The sequence below is a fragment of the Lithobates pipiens genome, unplaced genomic scaffold (assembly GCF_037356315.1).
Source record: "Lithobates pipiens isolate NorthernLeopardFrog02 unplaced genomic scaffold, aLitPip1_a1.2 Scaffold_23, whole genome shotgun sequence".
NCBI classification, from domain to species: domain Eukaryota; kingdom Metazoa; phylum Chordata; class Amphibia; order Anura; family Ranidae; genus Lithobates; species Lithobates pipiens.
The window spans coordinates 333,157,047-333,182,834 of record NW_027507785.1 but is presented as its reverse complement, the minus strand read 5'-3'; the positions used below and the strand labels follow the sequence as shown (position 1 = coordinate 333,182,834).

At 50.7% G+C, this 25,788-nt stretch overlaps 1 protein-coding gene across 1 annotated transcript; it reads right to left on the bottom strand.

The window, feature by feature from the left end:
* Positions 1–403: 403 nt before the first annotated feature.
* On the bottom strand, positions 404–25,788 carry LOC143926730 (riboflavin-binding protein-like). The gene is made up of 6 exons (XM_077450754.1): positions 25,652–25,788; positions 22,428–22,594; positions 21,668–21,767; positions 13,350–13,478; positions 13,065–13,173; positions 404–1,031 (listed from the first exon to the last, which is right to left on the bottom strand). Exons 2-6 carry the CDS (start codon positions 22,579–22,581, stop codon positions 804–806), a joined length of 720 nt encoding a protein of 239 aa, XP_077306880.1. The 5' UTR covers positions 22,582–22,594; positions 25,652–25,788; the 3' UTR covers positions 404–803.

Here is a 25,788-nt window from a genome sequence, read left to right as displayed (position 1 = left end):
ACCCGGGAACTCAGCACAGGGATGGTGGGAACCCCTCATAATGGGCACAGCGGGTGTAGAGACCCGGGAACTCAGCACAGGGATGGTGGGAACCCCTCATAATGGGCACAGCGGGTGTAGAGACCCGGGAACTCAGCACAGGGATGGTGGGAACCCCTCATAATGGGCACAGCGGGTGTACAGACCCGGGAACTCAGCACAGGGATGGTGGGAACCGTATCATAGATCTGCTTCAGCAGGAGATATTGGAGGGGAATCTACAATATTACCTCAAAGGTGACCATCAATAACAAGTATTAATTATTTACAGGTAATCATATATAATAATTAATATGTGTTACATTATTACCATTCATCCTTTGAATCTCAGAGTCTACGGTGGTCTATTAGGTAGATACAAGTCTTGTTATACTGAATTATATATATTTTTTTATTAGTTTTTAAATTTTTATTGACAGGTCTCCAATGTGATAACAGTGACAGGTACTCCTTATGCAGACATTAGACTCCTCAGCTTCTAGTGCAGATTGGGGACACAGAGCCCTCAGTCTGCTCTTCTGTGCTCAGAGCTCTTCCAGGTTCATTCAGCCATAGAGAAGGTCAGTGAAGGGCCTTCAGAGGAGCAGAGTAAACCCAGGGACCACCAGGGGGAGCAAGATGTCAACAGCGGCACGTTCATCCACCAGGATTGCCCAGTCACTTCCCCACCGCCTGTCACAGTCTGGGTGTACATTGCTGAGCTGGGAGTATCCACATTGACTATCACTATAAATGGAAATACACCACAATGGCCTGTGATGCCGTCAGTCATCTTCATCGTCCTGGTCGGGCCCCTTCTTGCCAGGAGGGCCCTGTAGGCGGGGCTTACAGGTCTGCTCCTCTCCGCTCTCCTCCGAGTGCTCAGCCTCCAGTATGTAGGTGATGACCCTGGCGTCTATCTCCGTCATGTCCAGACACCGGCATGGAGAAGCGCTGACCACGAACGAGGGCCCCCAGGAGTTTTCACACAAATCCGTCCCGTTTGCGAACATCTGGAGGGAAGAAGAGAGGAAATCACACGGCTGACAACCAGAACCGTCTCTATATAATACTATTATTTTATCTCCAAGAAAAGTTGTCAGAGACACGCCCACCAAATATCTACATGTTCGCCCTGACGGGTGGACCTCTACTGTTCATAGAGCTTCATTTCACTATTAAGAAAAGAGAATAAAGAAAAGAGGCAGCGCCCGCCTTCTGCAATATCCTTAGAAAAGTTTATTTAAAAAACAAAAAGAAAATTAAAAACGACTCACAAGCATGTGAAAGAAACAGCAACGTAAAAGCCTTTCACATGATGGAAATCAGTCTGATAACCACAATTTCCAGACGATGAAGGGGGAGGATACGAGGACCACTGCTGGCTCGAGACATACATCATTGGTGTCAGTGGGAGGAATAGTGCCCCATCATTATTATCAGTGGAAGGAATAGTGCCCCATCATTGGTGTCAGTGGGAGGAATAGTGCTCCATCGTTATTATCAGTGGAAGGAATAGTGCCCCATCATTGGTGTTGGTGGGAGGAATAGTGCCCCATCATTGGTGTCAGTGGGAGGAATAGTGCCCCATGATTATTATCAGTGGAAGGAATAGTGTCCCATCATTGGTATCAGTGGGAGGAATAGTGCCCCATCATTGGTGTCAGTGGGAGGAATAGTGCCCCATCATTGGTGTCAGTGGGAGGAATAGTGCCCCATGATTATTATCAGTGGAAGGAATAGTGCCCCATCATTGGTATCAGTGGGAGGAATAGTGTCGCATCATTGGTGTCAGTGGGAGGAATAGTGCCCCATCATTGTTATCAGTGGATGGCATTGTGCCCCAAGGGCCATAAATAAAGGCAAGCAAAGGGCCACATCCACCCTGTGGGCCTCAGTTTGGAGACCCCTTCTCCAAATGAATTCTTTACTTGAATGGAATACATTAGCACAGGAGGAGCACCGATATCTGATTGTCCTTCTCTAGACCAGATCCCTTTGGTGAAGTTCTGCAGTCGGTTTTGGTCACTTCCAGGTCTCGGTTCTGCCACCTCAGAGATCTCATAGATCAGCAACACAGTTCATAGGCTGCCTCTGGGGCAATGGCCCCCTGAGGCCTGGAACTCTCCTTGCTGGGTGAAGGCAATCTCTTCCCAGCCACCATCTGGGCACACCTCCCCAGGGATTGGACCCTGATCAACATCCTGGCTGGTTATTTGAAACTGTCCCTCTCTAAGCTCTAGAATAGAGGCAGGGGGAAGCAATCAAATTTCCAGTCTGTGAAACCCTGAACAGACCAGACCAAACGATTACCACCCACCCGATACCTCTGTCCACCCCTCCTTAGCAGCATTTCTGGACCTTATCTCAGACAAAGCTCCCTCTAATAGTATGTAAGCGATGCAATGACTTAGCGCCCCCTCGCTGCCACTGACATCTTCGCCCAATCATCTTCTGTGCTGGCATCTTCAGCCGTCTTCATTGGCCGGGGTGTCAGAACTCCTTTCCTTTCATGGCGGCTCAATGTAGAAGAGTCACAAAACATAGAATGGAGTCATCATACCGGCCAGCAGTTATGGGCAGCAAAGCTAAAGTTCCACTTTACCAATAAAATCCCGGCATGGAGTTCCCGTCCTTCCCGGCTCCATCTAAAAATAGACTTCTGGCTGGAGACGCACTTAATGGCTCGGGCAGCCGCGTGGCCACCTATAGCCGAGACACGTGGCCGAGGAAGTGACCCCAACCGCAGAGGACAAGAATAAACACCAGAGCCCATATTAAACTCTAATCTAGGAGTGTGCATCCTCCTCTCCCAGCAACTCCTCACCGCACACCGCCGAGCTGGCCTCCGCATATCGGATTCTCGGCTCTGCCAAAGACCACAAACCGTTTCCTCTCTGTGATATCCACACCCTGCTCCTCGCCTCTCCCTCCTTTCTCATAAGATAGCCTCTCCTCTCCCATCATATATCCTCTCCCATCATATATCTTCTCCTCTCCCATCATATATCCTCTCCTCTCCCATCATATATCCTCTCCTCTCCCATCACATATCCTCTCCCATCATATATCTTCTCCTCTCCCATCATATATCCTCTCCATCCTCTCCCATCATATATCCTCTCCTCTCCCTCCTCTCCCATCATATATCCTCTCCTCTCCCATCACATATCCTCTCCCATCATATATCTTCTCCTCTCCCATCATATATCTTCTCCATCCTCTCCCATCATATATCCTCTCCTCTCCCTCCTCCCCCATCATATATCCTCTCCTCTCCATCCTCTCCCATCATAAATCCTCTCCTCTCCACCCTCTCCCATCATATAGCCTCTCCTCTCCCATCATATATCCTCTCCCTCCTCTCCCATCGTGTATGCTCTCCTCTCCCTCCTCTCCAATCATATATCCTTCCCTCTCCATCCCCTCCCATCATATATGCTCTTCCTCCTCTCCCATCATATATCCTCTCCTCTCCATCCTCTGCCATGATATATCCTCTCCTCTCCAATCAGATATCCTCTCCCTCCATATATCCTCTCCTCTACCATGATATATCCTCCCCTCTACCTCCTCTCCCATCATATATCCTCTCCTCTCCCATCAGATATCCTCTCCTCTCCATCCTCCCCCATCATATATACTCTCCTCTCCATCCTCTCCCATCATATATCCTCTCCTCTCCCTCCTCTCCCATCACATATCTCCCATCATATATCCTCTCCCTCCTCTCCCATCATATATCCTCTCCTCTCCCTCCTCTCCCATCACATATCTCCCATCATATATCCTCTCCCTCCTCTCCCATCATTTATCCTCTCCTCTCCCTCTTCTCCAATCATATATCCTCCCCTCTCCATCCCCTCCCATCATATATCCTCTCCCATCATACATCCTCTCCTCTCCCATCAGATATCCTCTCCTCTCCATCCTCTGCCATTATATATCCTCCCCTTTCCATCCTCTCCAATCAGATATCCTCTCCCTCCATATATCCTCTGTTCTCCCATGATATATCCTCCCCTCTCCCTCCTCTCCCATCATGTATTCTCTCCTCTCCCATCAGATATCCTCTCCTCTCCCATCATATATTCTCTCCCATCATATATCTTCTCCTCTCCCATCATATATCCTCTCCATCCTCTCCCATCATATATACTCTCCTCTCCCTCCTCTCCCATCACATATCCTCTCCCATCATATATCTTCTCCTCTCCAATCATATATCCTCTCCATCCTCTCCCATCATATATCCTCTCCTCTCCCTCCTCCCCCATCATTTATCCTCTCCTCTCCCTCCTCTCCCATCATATATCCTCTCCCTCCTCTCCCATCGTGTATGCTCTCCTCTCCCTCCTCTCCAATCATATATCCTTCCCTCTCCATCCCCTCCTATCATATATGCTCTTCCTCCTCTCCCATCATATATCCTCTCCTCTCCATCCTCTGCCATGATATATCCTCTCCTCTCCAATCCTCTCCAATCATATATACTCTCCTTTCCCTCCTCTCCCATCATATATCCTCTCCTCTCCATCCTCCCCCATCATATATCCTCTCCTCTCCCTCCTCTCCCATCATATATCCTCTCCCATCATATAGCCTCTCCTCTCCCTCCTCTCCCATCACAGATCCTATCCTCTCCTCTCCCCTCATATATCCTCTCTTCTCCCATCATATATCCTCTCTTCTCCCTCCTCTCCCATCACATATCCTCTCCTCTCCCATCATATACCCTTTCCTCTCCCATCATATATCCTCTCCTTTCCCTCCTCTGCCATCATATATCCTCTCCCATCATATATCCTCTCCTATCCCATCATATGTCCTCTCCTCTCCCTCCTCTCCCATCATATATCCTCTCCTCTCCCATCATATATCCTCTCCTCTCCCTCCATATATTCTTTCCTCTCCATCCTCTCCCATCATATCTTCTCCTCTCCCTCCTCTCCCATCATATATTCTCTCCTCTCCCTCCTCTCCCATCATATATCCTCTCCTCTCCCTCCTCTCCCATCATATATCATCTCCTCTCCATGCTCTCCCATCATATATCCTCTCTTCTTCCTCCTCTCCCATCATATATCCTCTCCTCTCTATCCTTTCCCATCATATATCCTCACCTCTCCCATCATATATCCTCTCCTCTCCCATCATATATCCTCTCCTCTCCATCCTCTCCCATCATATATCCTCTCCTCTCCATCCTCTCCCATCATATATCCTCTCCTCTTCCTCCTCTCCTATCATATATCCTCTCCTCTCCCATCATATATCCTCTCCTCTCCCTCCTCTCCCATCATATATCCTCTCCTCTCCCATCATATATCCTCTCCTCTCCATCCTTTCCCATCATATATCCTCTCCTCTCCCATCATATATCCTCTCCTCTCCATCCTCTCCCATCATATATCCTCTCCTCTCCCATCATATATCCTCTCCTCTCTCATCCTCTCCCATCATATATCCTCTCCTCTCCCATCATATATCCTCTCCTCTCCATCCTTTCCCATCATATATCCTCTCCTCTCCCATCATATATCCTCTCCTCTCCATCCTCTCCCATCATATATCCTCTCCTCTCCCATCATATATCCTCTCCTCTCCCATCATATATCCTCTCCTCTCTCATCCTCTCCCATCATATATCCTCTCCTCTCCCATCATATATCCTTTCCTCTCCCTCCTCTCCCATCATATATCCTCTCCTCTCCCACCTCTCCCATCATATATCCTCTCCTCTCCCATCATATATCCTCTCCTCTCCCATCCTCTCCCATCATATATCCTCTCCTTTCCCTCCTCTCCCATCATATATCCTCTCCTCTCCTCTCCCATCATATATCCTCTTCTCTCCATCCTGTGCTGTGGAATGCTCCATTTTCAGGTTTTTTCCTCCTCTTTAAATGCTTTCTGTCCTTCCTACAGCGCAGATCAGTAAAGTGCAGCATATAGAAGAAGTGACAGATGATCATTATATACAGGATCTCTTCTCCGGGGACTCCCGATACACGGCTGACATTCCATCTACTTCCCGCCAGATGAAAGGTGACGGTGATGGCGGACACATCCCTATAGCGGGCGGACTTCCAGACTTCCAGTGGGTTGGATATCGGTAGTTCTGCTTCCAGCGTCTCTACAAATCCCCGGATCACTTCCAAAGTAACGAGCGCCGGTGACACCGAATCACTAAATCTCTTAATTAGCAGCTAAAACCTGCCTGGCGGCACTTCAGATTTTCACTAAGACTCTCTAATCATCTCTACAAGTTAATTGAATGAATTAAACACACGCAGTGCGGATCCGGCAATCCCCGGCATGGGTTCTCTGGAGACCCGGAATGTTCCGTGTAGTCAGCTGTCACCTGGAGAACACACTGCCAACACCGACCCAGCACCTACCCGCCAATTACCCAATGACTGCCCAGCATCTACCCAACTACCTACCCGCACCAAGCAAACAATGGCAAAGCATCTACCCAACTACCTACCCGCACTTACCAAACAATGGCAAAGCATCTACCCAACAACTGTCCAATGACTGCCCAATACCTACCCAACAACTGCCCAATGACTACCCAGCATCTAGCCAACAACTGCCCAGCACCTACCCAACAACTTCCCAATGACTGCCCAGCATCTACCCAACAACTGCCCAACACCCACCCAACAACTGCCCAGCTTCTACCCAACAACTGCCCAATGACTTCCCAGCACCCACCCAACAAATGCCCAATGACTGCCCAGCACCCATCCAACAACTGTCCAGCACCTACACAACAACTTCCCAATGACTGCCCAGCATCTAACCAACAACTGCCCACCACCTACCCAACAACCATCCAATGACTGCCCAGCATCTACCCAACGAATGCCCAACACCTACCTAACAACTGCCCAAAAACTGCTCAATGACTGCCCATCTACCCAACTGCCCAACAACTGCCCAGCACCTACCCAACAACTGCCCAACACCTACTCAACTACTGCCCATTGACTGCGCAGCATCTACTCAACAACTGCTCAACACATACCTAACTAATGCACAATGTCTGCCCAGCACCTACACAACTATTGCTCAGCATCTACCCAACAACTACCCACCCACTCATTGACTGCCAGCTCCTACCAAACAGCAAACCATCTACTCAACAACTGTCCAATGACTGCCCAGTACCTACCCAACAACTGCCCAATGACTGCCCAGCACCTACCCAACAACTGCCCAATGACTGCTCAGCACCTACCCAACAACTGCCCAATGACTGCCCAGCACCTACCCAACAACTACCCAGAATCTACCCAACATCTACCCAACAACTGCCCAGCATCTACCCAACTACAGCTCAATGACAGCCCAGCACCTACCCAACTACTGCCCAATGACTGACAGTGCCTACCCAACAACTGCAAGGCATCTACCCAAAAATTGCCCCCCTAACTGCCAGCATCTACCCAACAACTGCCCATCATCTACTTGACAACTGCCCAATGACTGCCTAGCACCTACCCAGCAACTGACCAACACCTACTGAGCAACTGTCCAGCAACTGCCCATCATCTACATAACAACTGCCTAGCACCTTCCCAACAACTGCCCAATGAATACCCCTCACCTACCCAATCACTGTCCAGCACCGAACAGCAATTGCCAAGCACTTACCCAACAACTGTCCAGCACCTACAGAAGAACTGCCCCCAACAATTATATAACAACTGCTTTATGACTGCCCAGTACATACCCAACAACTGCTCAGCATCTACCCAATATCTGTTCAATGAATGCCAAGTACGTTACCAAAACTGCCCTGCAACCACAGAAGAACTGCCTAATAACTGTCTGTCACCTACCCTACAGCTGCCCAACGAATGCCCAGCACCTATCCAACTGCTGCCCAGCACTTACCAAACAAATCATAAACAAATACACAGAACGTACTGAACCACTGCCCAATAGTATCCAATGCCTACCCTGTTCCTACTGAAAATCATGCATCTGATGTACAATGATTGAGGAATACTCCTTCTCCCGGAGATGAAGAAGGGAGATGGGGCAGATAAATGTTCTGTTCTGAGAAAGCATCGATTAAATCATCTGCAGAATACACTATATTGCCAAAAATATGTGCACTCTCCTCTAATAACAGAGTTCAGGTCGTTCCAGTGAAGAGTATGGGTAATATTACATTATACAAAGAGATTGTAGACAATTGTGGACAGACCCTGCTGACTTCCTGTACCAGTGACCCCATAAGAAATGTGGATGAATTTCGCCAGTGGGGACACAGAGAACATTATACTGTAAGCCAGACAGAGGCTCTAACCCCTTACCAGTCCATTGAAAATGAAAAGAAAATGCATCTGTAAACTATCAGCCGCCACCAAGTGATCTCTCCATCCCTGTCTCAACTCCGAACCTTTGTGTTTATTGATCCGCCAGCAGCGGCCTCTTGGGAGAGGAGCATTGGTGCATAAACCTAACAATATTTTGTTTGGGTAATGTTCCCGGATCCTAGGACACACTGACCACCCTGCCCCAATTGTCCACATTTTGCCTGCCCAATGTTGTAGGTGGTTGCACCCAAATCCCCCCCCCCATTTGTGTGCAACCACCCAAAAAACTGGGCAGGCAAAATGTGGACCATTGGGGCAGGGTGGTCAGTGTGTCCTAGGATCCGGGAACGTTACCCAAACAAAATAGTTTGTTATGGCCAGCCCCACTCCTAAATATCCAGGGACCTTTCACTCATGACCTTAATCCCTGCAATTCACTACTTTTTGAGTTACACCGCATATGTGTAGTAACATAAATAAGGGGAATGCTGGCAAATCCAGGACAGTTGACATGTATGGCGATGTCCTATGAGGGCAAAGCAGTGGTATCTCCTAAGACCAAAGCAGAGGTGCCTCTTAAGGGCAGAGCAGAGGTGCCTCTTAAGGGCAGAGCAGAGGTGCCTCCTAAGGGCAGAGTAGAGGTGCCTCCTAAGGGCAGAGCAGAGGTGCCTCCTAAGGGCAGAGCAGAGGTGCCACCTAAAGGCAAAGCAGTGATGCCTTCTGAGGGTGGAGAATTAGTAACTCTTAAGATTGAAGCAGTAGTGGCTCCTAAAGGCAAAGCAGTGGTGCTCTTTTAAGATTGGAGCAGTGGTGCCTCCTGAAGGTGGAGCAGTGGAGCCTCCTAAGGGTGGAACAGTGGTGGCTCCTGAGGGTGGAGTAGTGGTGACTCCTAAGGGTGGAACAGTGGTGGCTCCTGAGGGTGGAGTGGTGGTGGCTTCTGAGGGTGGAGCAGTGGTAGCTCCTGAGGGAAAAGCATTGGTGCCCTTGTAAGGGTGGAGCAGTGGTGCCTCCTGAGGGCGGAGCAGTGGTGCCTCCTGAGGGCGAAGCAGTGGTGCCTACAGAAGGCAGAGCAGTGGTGCCTCCTGAAGGTGGAGCAGTGGAGCCTCCTAAGGGTGGAACAGCGGTGGCTCCTGAGGATGGAGTAGTGGTGACTCCTGTGGGTGGAGAAGTGGAGCCTCCTAAGGGTGGAACAGTGGTGGCTCCTGAGGATGGAGCGGTGGTAGCTTCTGAGGGAAAGGCAATAGTGCCTTGTAAGGGTGGAGCAGTGATGCCTCCTAAGGGTGGAGCAGTGTTGCCTCCTGAGGGCGAAGCAGTGTTGCCTCCTGAGGGCGAAGCAGTGGTGCCTACTGAGGGCAGAGCAGTAGTGCCTCTTGAAGGTGGAGCAGTGGTGCCTACTGAAGGTGGAGCAGTGGAGCCTCCTAAGGGTGGAACAGTGGTGGCTTCTGAGGGTGGAGTAGTGGTGACTCCTAAGGGTGGAACAGTGGTGGCTCCTGAGGGTGGAGTGGTGGTGGCTTCTGAGGGTGGAGCAGTGGTAGCTCCTGAGGGCGGAGCAGTGGTGCCTCCTGAGGGCGAAGCAGTGGTGCCTACTGAAGGCAGAGCAGTGGTGCCTCCTGAAGGTGGAGCAGTGGAGCCTCCTAAGGGTGGAACAGCGGTGGCTCCTGAGGGTGGAGTAGTGGTGACTCCTGAGGGTGGAGCAGTGGAGCCTCCTAAGGGTGGAACAGTGGTGGCTCCTGAGGATGGAGCGGTGGTAGCTTCTGAGGGAAAGGCAATAGTGCCTTGTAAGGGTGGAGCAGTGATGCCTCCTAAGGGTGGAGCAGTGTTGCCTCCTGAGGGCGAAGCAGTGGTGCCTCCTGAGGGCGAAGCAGTGGTGCCTCCTGAGGGCGAAGCAGTGGTGCCTCCTGAGGGCGAAGCAGTGGTACCTCCTAAGGGTGTAGCGGTGGTGGCTCCTAAGGGCAAACCAATTGTGCTTTGTAAGGGTGGAGCAGTGTTGCCTCCTGAGGGAGAAGCAGTAGTGCCTCCTGCAGGCGAAGCAGTGGTGCCTCCTCAGGGCAAAGCAGTAGTGCCTCCTGCAGGCAAGGTAGTAGTACCTTCTGCAGGTGGAGCTGTGGTGCCTCCTAAGGGTGGAGCAGTGGTGGGTCCCGAGGTCAAAGCAATGGTGCCTTTTAAGGGGGGAGCAGTGGTGCCTCCTAAGGGTGGAGCAGTGGTGCCTCCTGAGGCAAAGCAGTAGTGCCTCCTGAAAGCGGAGCACTGGTGCCTCTTAAGGGTGGAGCAGTGGTGCATCCTGAGGGTGGAGCAGTGGTGCATCCTGAGGGTGGAGCAGTGGAGCCTGGTAAATGTGGAGCAGCGGTGGCTCCTGGAGGTGGAGCAGCGGTGGCTCCTAAGGGTGGGGGAGCAGTGCCTCCTGTATAGGTATTGAGCCCCTCTACCCCCACACATAGCAGTGTGTCAGTGTGTCAGTGTGTCAGTATGCGGTGATCACACAGTCAGCGACGCGCTCCGCCATGTATAGCAGTACTGAGCCCCTGACTCAGGATGGCACTCCCATACGCCGTGGCTGAGTCAGGGTTCTGCTATTCCCGGCGTGGACAGAAGACTCCCCATAAGGACGATGTTTATTCCGGAGCCGTCCTCTGTATATGATGAGAAATACCGAGACCGTCCGATGATCTGCGTGCCAAATCTCACAGCTGAGGCCGGCCCACCCACCATCCAATCTTCTCCTATGATGTCATGTGATAAATATAAAATGTGATTCTGATCCGGGTTACAGCCGGACTCATCGCCCAATCACATCGCTGCGCATCATTGCGCATTGCAGTAGGAAGCTCGATCTTTTTGCGCCAATTTATTAAGACAACGCATGAAAACGCTAGTGCAAGTGTTTTGTTTGTTGCTGTGTGTTGGAGTAACAATCAGTAAAATCTGCAAATATATATATATACACCCTGTGTAACCGGTGTGAACAGAGGAGATTTGACGAAAGCTGGCCATACACTATACAATCTGATACAAATTCCTATAGATCTGTGTAATATGAGGGCGGGGCACACCTAGACAATATGAATCCAATCAGGAAGGACCCTGCCACTGCACTACATACTGTAGTTGATAATGTATCTAAAGGAGATTGTACAATCAGATTGTAAAGTGAATGGTCACCTGTAGATTGCAGAAGAGCAAATATCAGATCATTTTCAGCTATTAGAACATCCCAATAAGGAAAGACAGACAAGAGCTGTACATGGCAGCGCCACACCGCCTGGATATATTTACTAAGATGTCTTCAGACGTTCACACCGGTGGGGGGGAGGGGGGTCACTTTGTATTTTAGTCATTATGGAGTCTCAGGAATGATTCACTACAGCAGAGTGACAACCCCAGATGTGCCGGTCTGAGAGTGGAAGATATGAGGTCACCGATATCTACAGAGAAACCCCCAGAGTTCCCGAGGATCCCAGAGATCCGATCACCGCTGGAATCCACACAGAACAATGTGTCCGAGAAGAGGGGGGACGCCAATTTATGGGGTCTATGTTATTACCTCCTATGTATAGTGCCGACATATACCGCAGTGCTGTACAAAGAACACTGAGCCCCAGTCACATCAGAAGAGCTTACACTCTAATGTCCCCAACCCCCACAGTAACACACTATTATTATTATACATATATATAGTTCTGACATATACCGCAGTGCTGTACAGAGACCACTGAGCCAATCACATCAGTCTCTGTACAAGAGGAGCTTACACTCTGATGTCCCCTCCCCCCACAGTCACATCAGTCTCTGTACAGAGGAGCTTACACTCTAATGTCCCCTCCCCCCCACAGTCACATCAGTCTCTGTACAGAGGATCTTACACTCTAATGTCCCCTCCCCCCACAGTCACATCAGTCTCTGTACAGAGGAGCTTACACTCTAATGTCCCCTCCCCCCACAGTCACATCAGTCTCTGTACAGAGGAGCTTACACTCTAATGTCCCCTCCCCCCACAGTCACATCAGTCTCTGTACAGAGGAGCTTACACTCTAATGTCCCCTCCCCCACAGTCACATCAGTCTCTGTACAGAGGAGCTTACACTCTAATGTCCCCTCCCCCACAGTCACATCAGTCTCTGTACAGAGGAGCTTACACTCTAATGTCCCCTCCCCCACAGTCACATCAGTCCCTGTACAGAGGAGCTTACACTCTAATGTCCCCTCCCCCACAGTCACATCATTCTCTGCACCACAGGAGCTTACACTCTAATGTCCCCCCCCCCCCCCCACAGTCACATCAGTCTCTATACAGAGGAGCTTACACTCTAATGTCCCCTCCCCCACAGTCACATCAGTCTCTGTACAGAGGAGCTTACACTCTAATGTCCTGTCCCTCCCCCCACAGTCACATCAATCTCTGTACAGAGGAGCTTACACTCTAATACCCCCTCCCCCACAGTCACATCAGTCTCTGTACCAGAGGAGCTTACACTCTAATATCCCCTCCCCCCCCCACAGTCACATCAGTCTCTGTACAGAGGAGCTTACACTCTAATGTCCCCTCCCCCACAGTCACATCAGTTACATAGTTAGTCAGGTTGAAAAAAGACACAAGTCCATCCAGTTCAACCACAAAAAAAATAAAAAAATATCATACAATCCCATATACCCAATTAGTATCCCCTCCCCCCACAGTCAAACAGTATACTCAGTGTCCCCCATCTCTCGTGGTACCTTGTTGTAGGGGATGCAGTCCTTCTTACAATGGTTTCCAGTCTCGTTATACGTCCAATCGGTGAGGAAGTTGTGCGCACAGACCAGATCTGACCCACAAGCTTCAAACCTGCGTGTGAGAAGAAGGGAACACCTCTGTCAGGTTTTTATTTCTCTCCGTGACCCCCCATTGAAGAGATTTTCCCTCACTTCCTGTCCCTGTGACAACCATAACAGAAGTGTGTGTGGGGGGGTCACCAGGACAGGAAGTTGGTCTCTCGCCCCCCCCCCCCGGTCTGCACTCACCAGCCGTCACAGAAGGTCTGGCACAGCGGCACTCCCTGGATGGCGACGGAGATGTTGGGGTGACCCCAGTGTGCAGTCAGTGGGGAGCACTGATAGAAGCATTCGATCTTCTTCATATAATCCTCACAGCTGTAACATGAAACCAATATATATATATATATAAATTAAATATGAATATAAATATATATATATATATATAAAATAAATTATTATAATATATAATAATTAATAATAAATAAATCAATCGATCTGCAACATGTAATAAAACATGAAATACACAATAACAGAGGGACATTAGAGATATTACCCCCCCTGGAAATGAAGGGGGGGGGGCGGCGCTCTTCTTCATTACAATGGCGGGGAGATCACACTATGCAGTGCTCATCGCCATCTGTCATCCCCCTTAAAGGGCCAGCGCACAAAGATTAGTTCAGCTTCTGAGTGACTATATTTAATATTTTCCCCTCTGTCCTTCTAGTGCCGAGATCACCTCCACTAGAGCTCATTGCTCCCTCCCCCCCCCCCCCCAATGCTCAGGTCTGCTGCACCCGGAGTCTCACTTCTCCTGCTGGATTCTCCACACATTCAGTAAAGTGAGAGATGTATGAGAGCCTCGGCATCTGACTGGGGATACAAAGATCTCACCATAAATGGCTGATCCAACCCACACATGTTTCCGGATCATGGAAATGTCGTATATTTGTGTACCAGGGGCATTGCTGGGTCTACAAAAGATCTGGGGCCAGAACCCATAGCAGCGTAGTAAAGAAAGTCATACGCTTGGGCGAGCATACACGAGTATATACAGTAATATACGTGTGTGTGTGTGTGTGTGTATATCCCCAGAGAGCCCCCCACTTAAATCAGGGTCCCCAGAGAGCCCCCCTTACATCAGGGTCCCTTAAAAGCCCCCCTTACTTTAGGGTCCCCTGAGAGCCCCCCTTACATCAGGGTCCCCTAAAAGCCGCCCCCTTACATCAGGGTCCCCTGAGAGCCTCCACTTACATCAGGGTGCGCTGAGAGCCTCCCCCTTACATCAGGGTCCCCTGAGAGCCCCCCTTACATCAGGGTCCCCTGAGAGCCCCCCCTTACATCAGGGTCCCCTGAGAGCCCCCCCTTACATCAGGGTGCGCTGAGAGCCTCCACTTACATCAGGGTCCCCAGAGAGCCCCCCCTTACATCAGGGTCCCCAGAGAGCCGTCCACTAGCATCAAGGTCCCCTGAGAGCCCCCCTTACATCAGGGTCCCCTGAGAGCCCCCCCTTACATCAGGGTCCCCAGAGAGCTGCCCCTTACACCAGGGTTCCCTGAGAGCCCCCAATGGCATCAGGGTCCCCTGAGAGCCCCCCTTACATCAGGGTCCCCAGAGAGCCCTCCACTAGCATCAGGGTCCCCTGAGAGCCCCCCTTACATCAGGGTCCCCTGAGAGCCCCCCCTTACATCAGGGTCCCCAGAGAGCCGCCCCTTACACCAGGGTTCCCTGAGAGCCCCCAATGGCATCAGGGTCCCCAGAGAGCCCTCCACTAGCATCAGGGTCCCCTGAGAGCCCCCCCTTACATCAGGGTCTCCTGAGAGCCTTCCCTTACATCAGGATCCCCTGAGAGCCCCCCTTACATCAGGGTCCCCTGAGAGCCTCCCCTTACATCAGGGTCCCCTGAGAGCCCCCCCTTACATCAGGGTCCCCTGAGAGCCTCCCTCTTACATCAGGGTCCCCTGAGACCCCCCCTTGCATCAGGGTCCCCAGAGAGCCCTCCAATAGCATCAGGGGTCCCAGAGAGCCCCCCTTACATCAGGGTCCCATGAGACCCCCCTTACATCAGGGTCCCCTGAGAGCCTCCCCCTTACATCAGGGTCCCCTGAGAGCCCCCACCTTACATCAGGGTCCCCAGAGAGCACCCCCTTACATCAGGGTCCCCTGAGAGCCCCCCCTTACATCAGGGTCCCTAGAGAGCCCTCCACTAGCATCAGGGGTCCCAGAGAGCCCCCCCCTTACATCAGGGTCCCCAGAGAGCCTCCCCTTCCCTTGGGGACCCCTGCAGAGATTTGGGGCCATGGGCCCCAGATTCGGGGGCTATAGCCCCAAAAGCCACCCCTTAGCGACGCCACTGCTGTGTACTGGTCGTCGTGTTTTCCATGTCGATGTGAAAACGTTTGGTGTGGAAGGAATGGAATATGGAGCCATGGTTTGTTATCGCCAGTGGAAAGACAAACAAGTTGGTAATCTGGGATCAGACTGGAGCAAGGTTAGGGTGAGGACAAAGCTTCAATCGGAGCTTGCAGCACAGTCCAGAGTCCGGCCCGGGGGGGCGCCAGCACCACACAGCAAACAAAATCCAGAGGAGGGAGCAAAAGTCAAAAAAACAATCCACCAAATACAAAAATTAAAAAAAAACAGGCACTGAACTTTGATCACCCCCTATCCACATCATCGAAGAGGACCTGTCTCCAGACACTGTGGTATGAAGGGGGTAGCAGTGCCAATACATGCCCTCGGCCTGGGGGGCCCCCCAGACCCAGAGAACTCCATCACTACTGGTGTTAGCATGCTGTTTATACAGACATGGGTGCAACAACCATTGTCATATATTATACTGTGATTGCTCATTCTGCCACTAGGTGGTAGCATTACATGTAATGTTGACATAATGTAATGTTCCTTCTAGCGGAACTACATGGTTATGATGTCATTTCCTGTCTCTGTGTTCCAATAAAACAAGAAGGGCTCTGCCATGTGTCCAGCACTAAGAGTCAAATCTGCAACTTTCCAGCGGCTGACCCCCATGGACCGGCTTCTCTGTTATTTCCGGCCCGGTGAGAACTCTGCGGGGGGACAAGCTACACTAAACCTGGGAGAGCAAGGAGGTGGCCATGAATGACTTTCTGGTCTAAAAATGCTAAGTGACTGGCTGATACTCTGGCTCCAAGACCTGGAACAAATATCCAGGTCAGGAATTAGGGCTTCACTGCTCGCATGCTTCTTCTGTGTCGGAAACTCAGACACTATTTAAATAGGTGTCGGTGTAGAGCTGGTCCCGAAGGTAAGTATAATCTGGTGGGTACCCTAAAATTAAAAGGTGACTTTCCATCGTACGGGCGGTCCCCAGAGCAGTCAAAGAACGTGGGAAGGATGAGGGCAACAAATGAGTTTCTAATAAGACCAATATAGGTTTATTCATTTTGATAAAAGCTCGATCAGTGGAAGCCAACATGTTTCGGGGACTCACACCCCCTTCATCAGGGCTCAATGGAGAGATCTCACAGGTCTTGTTTCCTCAGACTTGATGAAGGGGGGATTGTGAGTCCCTGAAAAGTGTTGGATTTTACCGTCTGATCTTTTATAAATCATAATGAATATATTCTGGGATTATTATGAACTTCTATATGGCGCTCCCATCCTTCCCTTCTTCAGGTAGTATAGCTTCGTTTTTTATTTTCAAAATAGGTTCCTTTAAGCTAGTGCATTGTTGGTTCACTTAATTTTTCCTTCGATTTCCCTTCTAAATGTTTTTTTCTTTGTTTTCTTTGTCTGAATTTCTCACTTCCTGTTTCTCCTCAGTAAACTTCACACCATCGTCCGAGCGGTGTTTAGTCAGCCAGAACAGCTTACTGAGGAGGAACAGGAAGTGAGAAATTCAGGCAAAGAAAACAAAGAACAAAAACATTTGGAAGGGAAATCCAAGTAAAAAGTAAGTGAACCAACCAATGCACTAGCTTAAAGGAACCTATTTAGAAAATAAAAAACAAACCTTTACAACCCCTTAGGCAGTGGAAAATTACAGCCAGATATGCGGCATTTTCAGGCAGAGATGGGCCTTCATATTCTTCCCCTCTGCTCTCCGATATCGAATGACCGGCTGCGTCTGTCAGGCTTTGTATTTTAGTACATTAGTCCTTCTCTGCATCTGAATAGACTTTCTTCTCATACAAGCAGAGCCTGATCAAAGTGTGCTAGAAGGGACACTGGGGCCCCGGTGGAAGTCCAGGGGCCCCAGCTAGAACCGTCATGCTGATGGAGGGTGTGTTGTAGGCAGGGTGTGTGTTTGATGGGACCAGTACAGACATGGGGGGGGGGGGCGGCTATGGCAGTCCCCTCAATCAAAGGGATAGAGGGCCACAGCTACTACCCTACTTAGGGCCCCCGTTCTGCACCTGGCTGTCCATTCACAAGATAAGTTTAAAATCTATCCTTGGAATTGGGGTGTTTGGATTGCCAGCTGCTCGGGGGCCTCTGCACACAGGCCGAGGGGTTGTATTAATTACTGCAGGGGGCTGCTTGCTCTGTGGACGCCGTCCATCCAGCTCTGTCATTGTTCATCCGGTCCTCCTGCTCTGCACAATATTTATGTCTTCCAGGTCCAAGCTGGGGGATGCTGGGAGAGGGAGATTGTGTCTGTCGCCCGGATACACTTCATTAATATCTGATGGGAGAGATTATCCCGCCAGCAGAAACGCCATTAACCCAACCGCTGCCAGATACTAAAAAGCCCTGTGACTGGGGGATCCCTAGGAGCTAACAATCAGATCCCATCCGTCTGTGAGCTGGCCATACACACAGCAATCCAACCCTGGCTCCATGTCGGTTGGGTGGGGGTGGGATAGGCTTCTCTGAAGAGAAAGGTTTTCAGGGATCGCCTGAAGTGGACAGAGTAGGAGATAGTCGGACAGATTGGGGTAGGGAGTACCACGGGATAGGATAGGCTCAGGGAAAAGTCCTGGAGGCGAGCATGGGAGGAGGTGACAAGGGAGCTAGAGACCTGGAGGTCTTGGGAGGAACGAAGAGGACGATTAGGTTGGGACTTGGTTTTGAGACTAGGCTAGTGGTGTTGCTGGGGCCGAGTTTTGAATGGCTTTGTAAGTTCTTGTTAGTATTTTGAACTGAATTAGTTGGAAATTGGCAGAGGGGGGTGGAGGACACAGAATGGAGGCCACTGGAGGGATCGGCAGAGAGGGGTGGAGGACACTGAATGGAGGTCAGTGCAGGGATTGGTAGAGAGGAGTGGAGGACACTGAATGGAGACCAGTGGAGGGATTGGCAGAGAGGGGTGGAGGACACTGAATGGAGGCCACTGGAGGGATCGGCAGAGAGGGGTGGAGGACACAGAATGGAGACCAGTGGAGGAATTGGCAGAGAGGGGTGGAGGACACAGAATGGAGACCAGTGGAGGGATTGGCAGAGAGGAGTGGAGGACACTGAATGGAGGCCAGTGGAGGGATTGGCAGAGAGGGGTGGAGGACACTGAATGGAGACCAGCAGAGGGATTGGTAGAGAGGGGTGGAGGAAACTGAATGTAGACCAGTGGAGGGATTGGTAGAGAGGGGTGGAGGACACTGAATGGAGACCAGTGGAGGGATTGGCAGAGAGGGGCGGAGGACACTGGATGGAGATCAGTGGAGGGATTGTCAGAGAGGAGTGGAGGACACTGAATGGAGGCCAGTGGAGGAATTGGTAGAGAGGGGTGGAGGACGCCGAATGGAGGCCAGTGGAGGGATTGGAAGAGAGTGGTGGAGGACACTGAATGAAGAACAGTGGAGGGATTGGCAGAGAGGACACTGAATGGAGGCCAGTGGAGGAATTGGCAGAGAGGGGTGGAGAACACTGAATGGAGACCAGTGGAGGGATTGGCATAGAGGGGTGGAGGACACTGAATGGAGACCAGTGGAGGGATTGGCAGAGAGGGGTGGAGGACACTGAATGGAGACCAGTGGAGGGATTGGCAGAGAGGGGTGGAGGACACTGAATGGAGACCAGTGGCGGGATTGGCAGAGAGGGGTGGAGGACACTGAATGGAGACCAGCGGAGGAATTGGCAGAGAGGGGTGGAGGACACTGAATGGAGACCAGTGGAGGGATTGGCAGAGAGGGGTGGAGGACACTGAATGGAGACCAGTGGCGGGATTGGCAGAGAGGGGTGGAGGACACTGAATGGAGACCAGTGGCGGGATTGGCAGAGAGGGGTGGAGGATACTGAATGGAGACCAGCGGAGGGATTGGCATAGAGGGGTGGAGGACACTGAATGGAGACCAGTGGAGGGATTGGTAGAGAGGGGTGGAGGACACACAATGGGGGCCAGTGGAGGGATTGGTAGAGAGGGGTGGAGGACACTGAATGGAGACCAGTGGCGGGATTGGTAGAGAGGGGTGGAGGACACTGAATGGAGACCAGCGGAGGGATTGGCATAGAGGGGTGGAGGACACTGAATGGAGACCAGTGGAGGAATTGGCAGAGAGGGGTGGAGGACACTGAATGGAGACCAGTGGAGGGATTGGCAGAGAGGGGTGGAGGACACTGAATGGAGACCAGTGGCGGGATTGGCAGAGAGGGGTGGAGGACACTGAATGGAGACCAGCGGAGGGATTGGCATAGAGGGGTGGAGGACACTGAATGGAGACCAGTGGAGGAATTGGCAGAGAGGGGTGGAGGACACTGAATGGAGACCAGTGGAGGGATTGGCAGAGAGGGGTGGAGGACACTGAATGGAGACCAGTGGCGGGATTGGCAGAGAGGGGTGGAGGACACTGAATGGAGACCAGTGGCGGGATTGGCAGAGAGGGGTGGAGGACACTGAATGGAGACCAGCGGAGGGATTGGCATAGAGGGGTGGAGGACACTGAATGGAGACCAGTGGAGGAATTGGCAGAGAGGGGTGGAGGACACTGAATGGAGACCAGTGGAGGGATTGGCAGAGAGGGGTGGAGGACACTGAATGGAGACCAGTGGCGGGATTGGCAGAGAGGGGTGGAGGATACTGAATGGAGACCAGCGGAGGGATTGGCATAGAGGGGTGGAGGACACACAATGGGGGCCAGTGGAGGGATTGGTAGAGAGGGGTGGAGGACACTGAATGGAGACCAGTGGAGGGATTGGTAGAGAGGGGTGGAGGACACACAATGGGGGCCAGTGGAGGGATTGGTAGAGAGGGGTGGAGGACACTGAATGGAGACCAGTGGAGGGATTGGTAGAGAGGGGTGGAGGACACACAATGGGGGCCAGTGGAGGGATTGGTAGAGAGGGGTGGAGGACACTGAATGGAGACCAGTGGAGGGATTGGTAGAGAGGGGTGGAGGACACACAATGGGGGCCAGTGGAGGGATTGGTAGAGAGGGGTGGAGGACACTGAATGGAGACTGTCTTCAAGTCATCAGATATCCAGTTCAAAGCATCATAGTCAGATCCCAGACGTATCCCGGACAGATCTTAGACAGATTCCAGACAGATCTGGCACAAAAGTAATTACCAATTGGCTCCCTCCTCAATCTGACCCTTAGGTTTGCTGAGCCTCACACCTCCCCAAACCATCCAATTCAAATTTAGATCCTTCAAAAGAGACAGATCAGGAACAAAACATCTTTCCGTTTACATCACCCATTTTATCTTGTAAGATCTGGATACATGTTATAGACTGATCCAACGGATCCCATATCTTTCTACATGACTGATCCAATGGGTCCCGTATATGTTTTACATGACTGATCCAATGGGTCCCGTATGTGTTCTATATGACTAATCCAACAGATTCTGTATCTTTTCTACATGACTGATCCAACGGATCCCGTATCTTTTCTACATGACTGATCCAACGGATCCCGTATCTTTTCTACATGACTAATCCAACGGATCCTGTATCTTTTCTACATGACTGATCCAACGGATCCCGTATCTTTTCTACATGACTGATCCAACGGATCCCGTATCTTTTCTACATGACTAATCCAACGGATCCTGTATCTTTTCTACATGACTGATCCAATGGGTCCCATATGTGTTCTATACCACTGATCCAACTAATCTCATATCTATTCTCTATGACTGATCCAACGGATCCCGTATCTTTTCTACATGACTAATCCAACGGATCCAGTATCTTTTCTACATGACTGATCCAACGGATGCCGTATCTTTTCTACATGACTGATCCAATGGATCCCGTATCTTTTCTACATGACTAATCCAACGCATCCCATATCTTTTCTACATGACTGATCCAACGGATCCCGTATCTTTTCTACATGATTTATCCAATGGGTCATGTATGTGTTCTATACCACTGATCCAATGAATCCCATATCTATTCTCTATGACTGATCCGGCGGATCCCATATCTTTTCTATCTGACTGATCCAGCGGATCCCGTATCTTTTCTACATGATTGATCCAACGGATCCCGTATCTTTTCTACATGACTGATCCAACGGATCCCGTATCTTTTCTACATGATTGATCCAATGGGTCCCGTATGTGTTCTATACCACTGATCCAATGAATCTCATATCTATTCTCTATGACTGATCCAGCGGATCCCGTGTCTGCTCTATACTCACGGTTTGCTGAGGTTCCCACATCTGTTCCAGTAGAAATTATCCACTTGGATCAGCGGAGACGGCGATATCTTCTCGGTGACGTTGGCATGACAGCAGGAGGCTGCAGGAGGAGAGAAGAGACGTCACCATACACAGTACAGGTGAAGACGGCAGATATAAGGCATGGATTCTATAGGATAATATTTCATGTGCCGCTCGATCACTACAAATCGGCGAGCCAACGATCGGTGATGGGGACACAGCGTGCAAGAAATTCCCGGGACTGGATTTTAGTTTAGGGATATCCGGAGCTCAGCCGGCATCCACACCAGAAGGAGAAGCGGCTCCTGGTCTCTGTTCTTCTACTTGTCGTCATTTGTTTTCCCGGCTTCCATACAAGGCATAGAAGAGATGCAGGAGAAGAGCACAGAGACCGGGGGGGGGGGGGGGGGCAATTATTCCTTTTGTTGGGATGATTGAGGCGCCCGGACAAGCAGCGCATCCCCTGCAGGCGACACCTGATCTATAGGTGGGGGAGGGGGAGAACTTTACAAAGTATAAAAAGTCAGAACGTTTCTTTTTGTTTTATTATTCTGGATGGAATGGGGTCCAAATTGGGAGGAGCCGCCCAGTGAAAAGATCCTCAGGGGCGGGACAGTGACAGAGTCCTGTGTCACCGCCCCGCCTCCTTATGCACCAATACCATCCTCCCGCTGGTGGGGTCACCTCTGTACTCAGGACATCCCCTCCTGATCATTATCTTTTCCCCAATTCTACTTACAGTTGGAGTAGAGGTGACACTCCTGCATGCCAGGCTCGGGGCCCGGGGCCACCTTGTGATGGGTCCCCTTCAGGCAGGCATGTTTGCAGTATACAGCAGACAGGAGGGCCACAAACAACGAGGCCACCAGAGACCTCCTCATCATCATCATCATCTTCTTCTACCTGCTGGGGGGACAAACAAGTCACACAATGGAGGGAGCTCCTCTCTTTATGACATCACTGCTCCCTCCTGATTGGAGCTCAGGTAATGTCTGCACAGGGGGAGGAGCCAAATGCTGGACTACAGACAGACACTGTGGGCCAGATTTACTAATGAAGGTGATCGATATGGGAGACGATCATCACAACCCCGAAATACTTAGGGTCCCCCCTCCCGACATGCTAAACATCCGACTATAAGAAATCCGATCAATTCTGATTTCTCTTCCTATACGGTGCGCTAATGGAATGTACACGCCGATACGAGAGACCACTGCGAGGGGTTCACTGGGTGATACCCCCCAATGTGATACCCTCAGACGTGATACCCCCCCAATGTGATATCCCCCAATGTGATACCCCCCAGATGTGATACCCACCAGATGTGATACCCCCCTATGTGTTACCCCCCCAATTGTCATACCCCCAAATGTGATACCCCCCATTGTGATACCCCCAAATGTGATACCCCCCATTGTGATACCCCCCAATGTGTTACCCCCCATTGCGATACCCCAGACGTGATACCCCCAATGTGTTACCCCCCCATTGTGATACCCCCAAATGTGATACCCCCAGACGTGATACCCCCCTAATGTGATATCCCCCAATGTGATACCCCCGACGCGATACCCCCTAAATATGATACCCCACAAATGTGATACCCTCCCAATGTGACACCTCCCAGATGTGATACCCCCAAATGTGATACCCTCAATGTGATCCCCACGAATGTGATATCCCCAGACATGATACATCCCAAATGTGATACCCCCCAATGTGATATTCCCCAATGTGATCCCCCCAATGTAATACCCCCCAAACATGATACCCCAATGTGATACCCCCCAATGTGATATCCTCCAATGTAATACCTCCCAATGCGATATCCCCCGCAATGTTATACCCCCAATGCAATCCCTCCTTGTGTGATATCCGCCAATATTATACCCCCCAATGTGATACATCATAATGTGTTATTACCCAATGTTATACCCCCAACGTGATATCCCCAAAGGAATTCCCCCGAATGTGATATCCCATAATGTGATTTCCCTGAATGCGATATCCCCCACAATGGCTGACGATGTGAACCCCCCCCCCCCCCCAATGTGACATCCTCATCATTTCTGAATTATATAAGATAATACATGCAGTATATAATAATTATAAAGATAATATATCAGATACTGAACTATATATAGTGTGATTGTGATATGGGGGGGGGGGGGGTGTCTGTCTCAGCGGTAGATGCGTTTCTTAGTGAAGTCCATGTCAGACAGAACTGCGTTGAAGAACACGGCAATCCACTTTTAATACATTAAATGAAAGCAAAGTTCACACACACAATGATTTCCAACGCAGGCTTCTTCTCCAGCAAATACAAATCATGAAAATGCTGATCCACCTGGCTCTCCCGTCAGCAGTACTGCTGCTCTCTCTGGTCAGACCACAGTGTGTTCCGTAGTTGCAGCACCCTGCTGTACGGGCCTCACTGCAGACCACCAGATAAGGTACCCCCAGCACCCCAGTTTCCCCCACCTCTCAGGAACACGGGACTTCCTCCAGCCCCCTCTGTGGACTCTATAGTCACCTCCCCTCTCTCGGTCTCTGCGGACCCATATAGCTGTCCTGGCTCCCCCAGTATGGTTGTCACCTGTCCAGGATCAACCCGGACAGTCCATGTTTTGACTCATGTGTCCTGCCACCTGTCCAGGATTTACCCAGACAGTCCAGGTTTTGAATCGTGTCTGGGTTTCAGGCGGACTGAAACCCGGACAAATTATTCAGAACGGGCTATGCCCCCCCCCCAAATAACCAAGATTGTCACACACAAATCTGTTGCCATCAGGGCACTGCGGGTGGCTGTCTGGGGGCAGGTTCGGCATCACTGGGGAGCAGGGTGATGATGTCAGCAAAATAAATTTGGCCACACCCACTGGTCGATGCGGCACACTATAAGCGCCGCATTATTACTCTTCTTTGGGTGGACCTAGGCAGCTAAACTGTAGGGGTTTGGCCTGAAGAGAAGGTGGCAACCCTATCCCCCCAAGCCCTATGGGCAAGAAGCCCCCCCAACATGGGGTCTTGTCTCCCAAGAACATCACCCCCCCCCCCCGGGTGGAGCACACTGCTATGCCCTGAGCTCCTCTCAGACCTGGTTTATACCAACCCTACACACCTCCATACCCAATACCAACCCTACACACCTCCATACCCAATACCAACCCTACATACCCAATACCAACCCTACACACCTCCATACCCAATACCAACCCTACACACCTCCATACCCAATACCAACCCTACATACCCAATACCAACCCTACACACCTCCATACCCAATACCAACCCTACACACCTCCATACCCAATACCAACCCTACATACCCAATACCAACCCTACACACCTCCATACCCAATACCAACCCTACACACCTCCATACCCAATACCAACCCTACATACCCAATACCAACCCTACACACCTCAATACCCAATACCAACCCTACACACCTCCATACCCACCCAGCCTGCGGGCATCTAGGAAAGCCGGGAACACCAGATCCAAGGTTTCCGACTCACCCGAGGCACTCCGGAACCTTCAAACTCCCAACCCCCGATCCGGAATCACACATTTCTCGGCTCGCTACAGACAGGCTGGAGCCTCTCAAACCAGAACTTTGGGAATCCCGTGCCATTTCTACCTAATTCCACCTATCGGCGCAGGGCCTCACATCGCCACATAAAAGAATAAATAAAAATGGGCTAAAACTGAAATCGCATTAAAAATATAAACCAAAAAACACAATGAAAAATGCCCAAAAATGATAAATCCTAAGCAGAGATATGAGGATTTGTATCTGGCTGTATAATGTTTGGCAACACAGACAGTTCTTATTTCAGACCGTTGAGGCCCAGAGAGAGGAAGGAACGGGATTGGCTGCTTTGGAAAGTGTTTATCTTCCCGGGGAATGAGCCCCTTTCTATGCGCTGTGATAGTTCTCTATGTATTGAGTCTCTTACCTTTGCCGCTCAGGTGCCGAGTGTCAGCTCTCCGGCTCCCCTCAGTATTTATATCTCTCGGTGTGTTTGTTCTCCTTATCATCTCCCCTCATCCAAGGCTGTCTGAGCCTCTCACTTCACCTGTCCCCAGTCCAGGC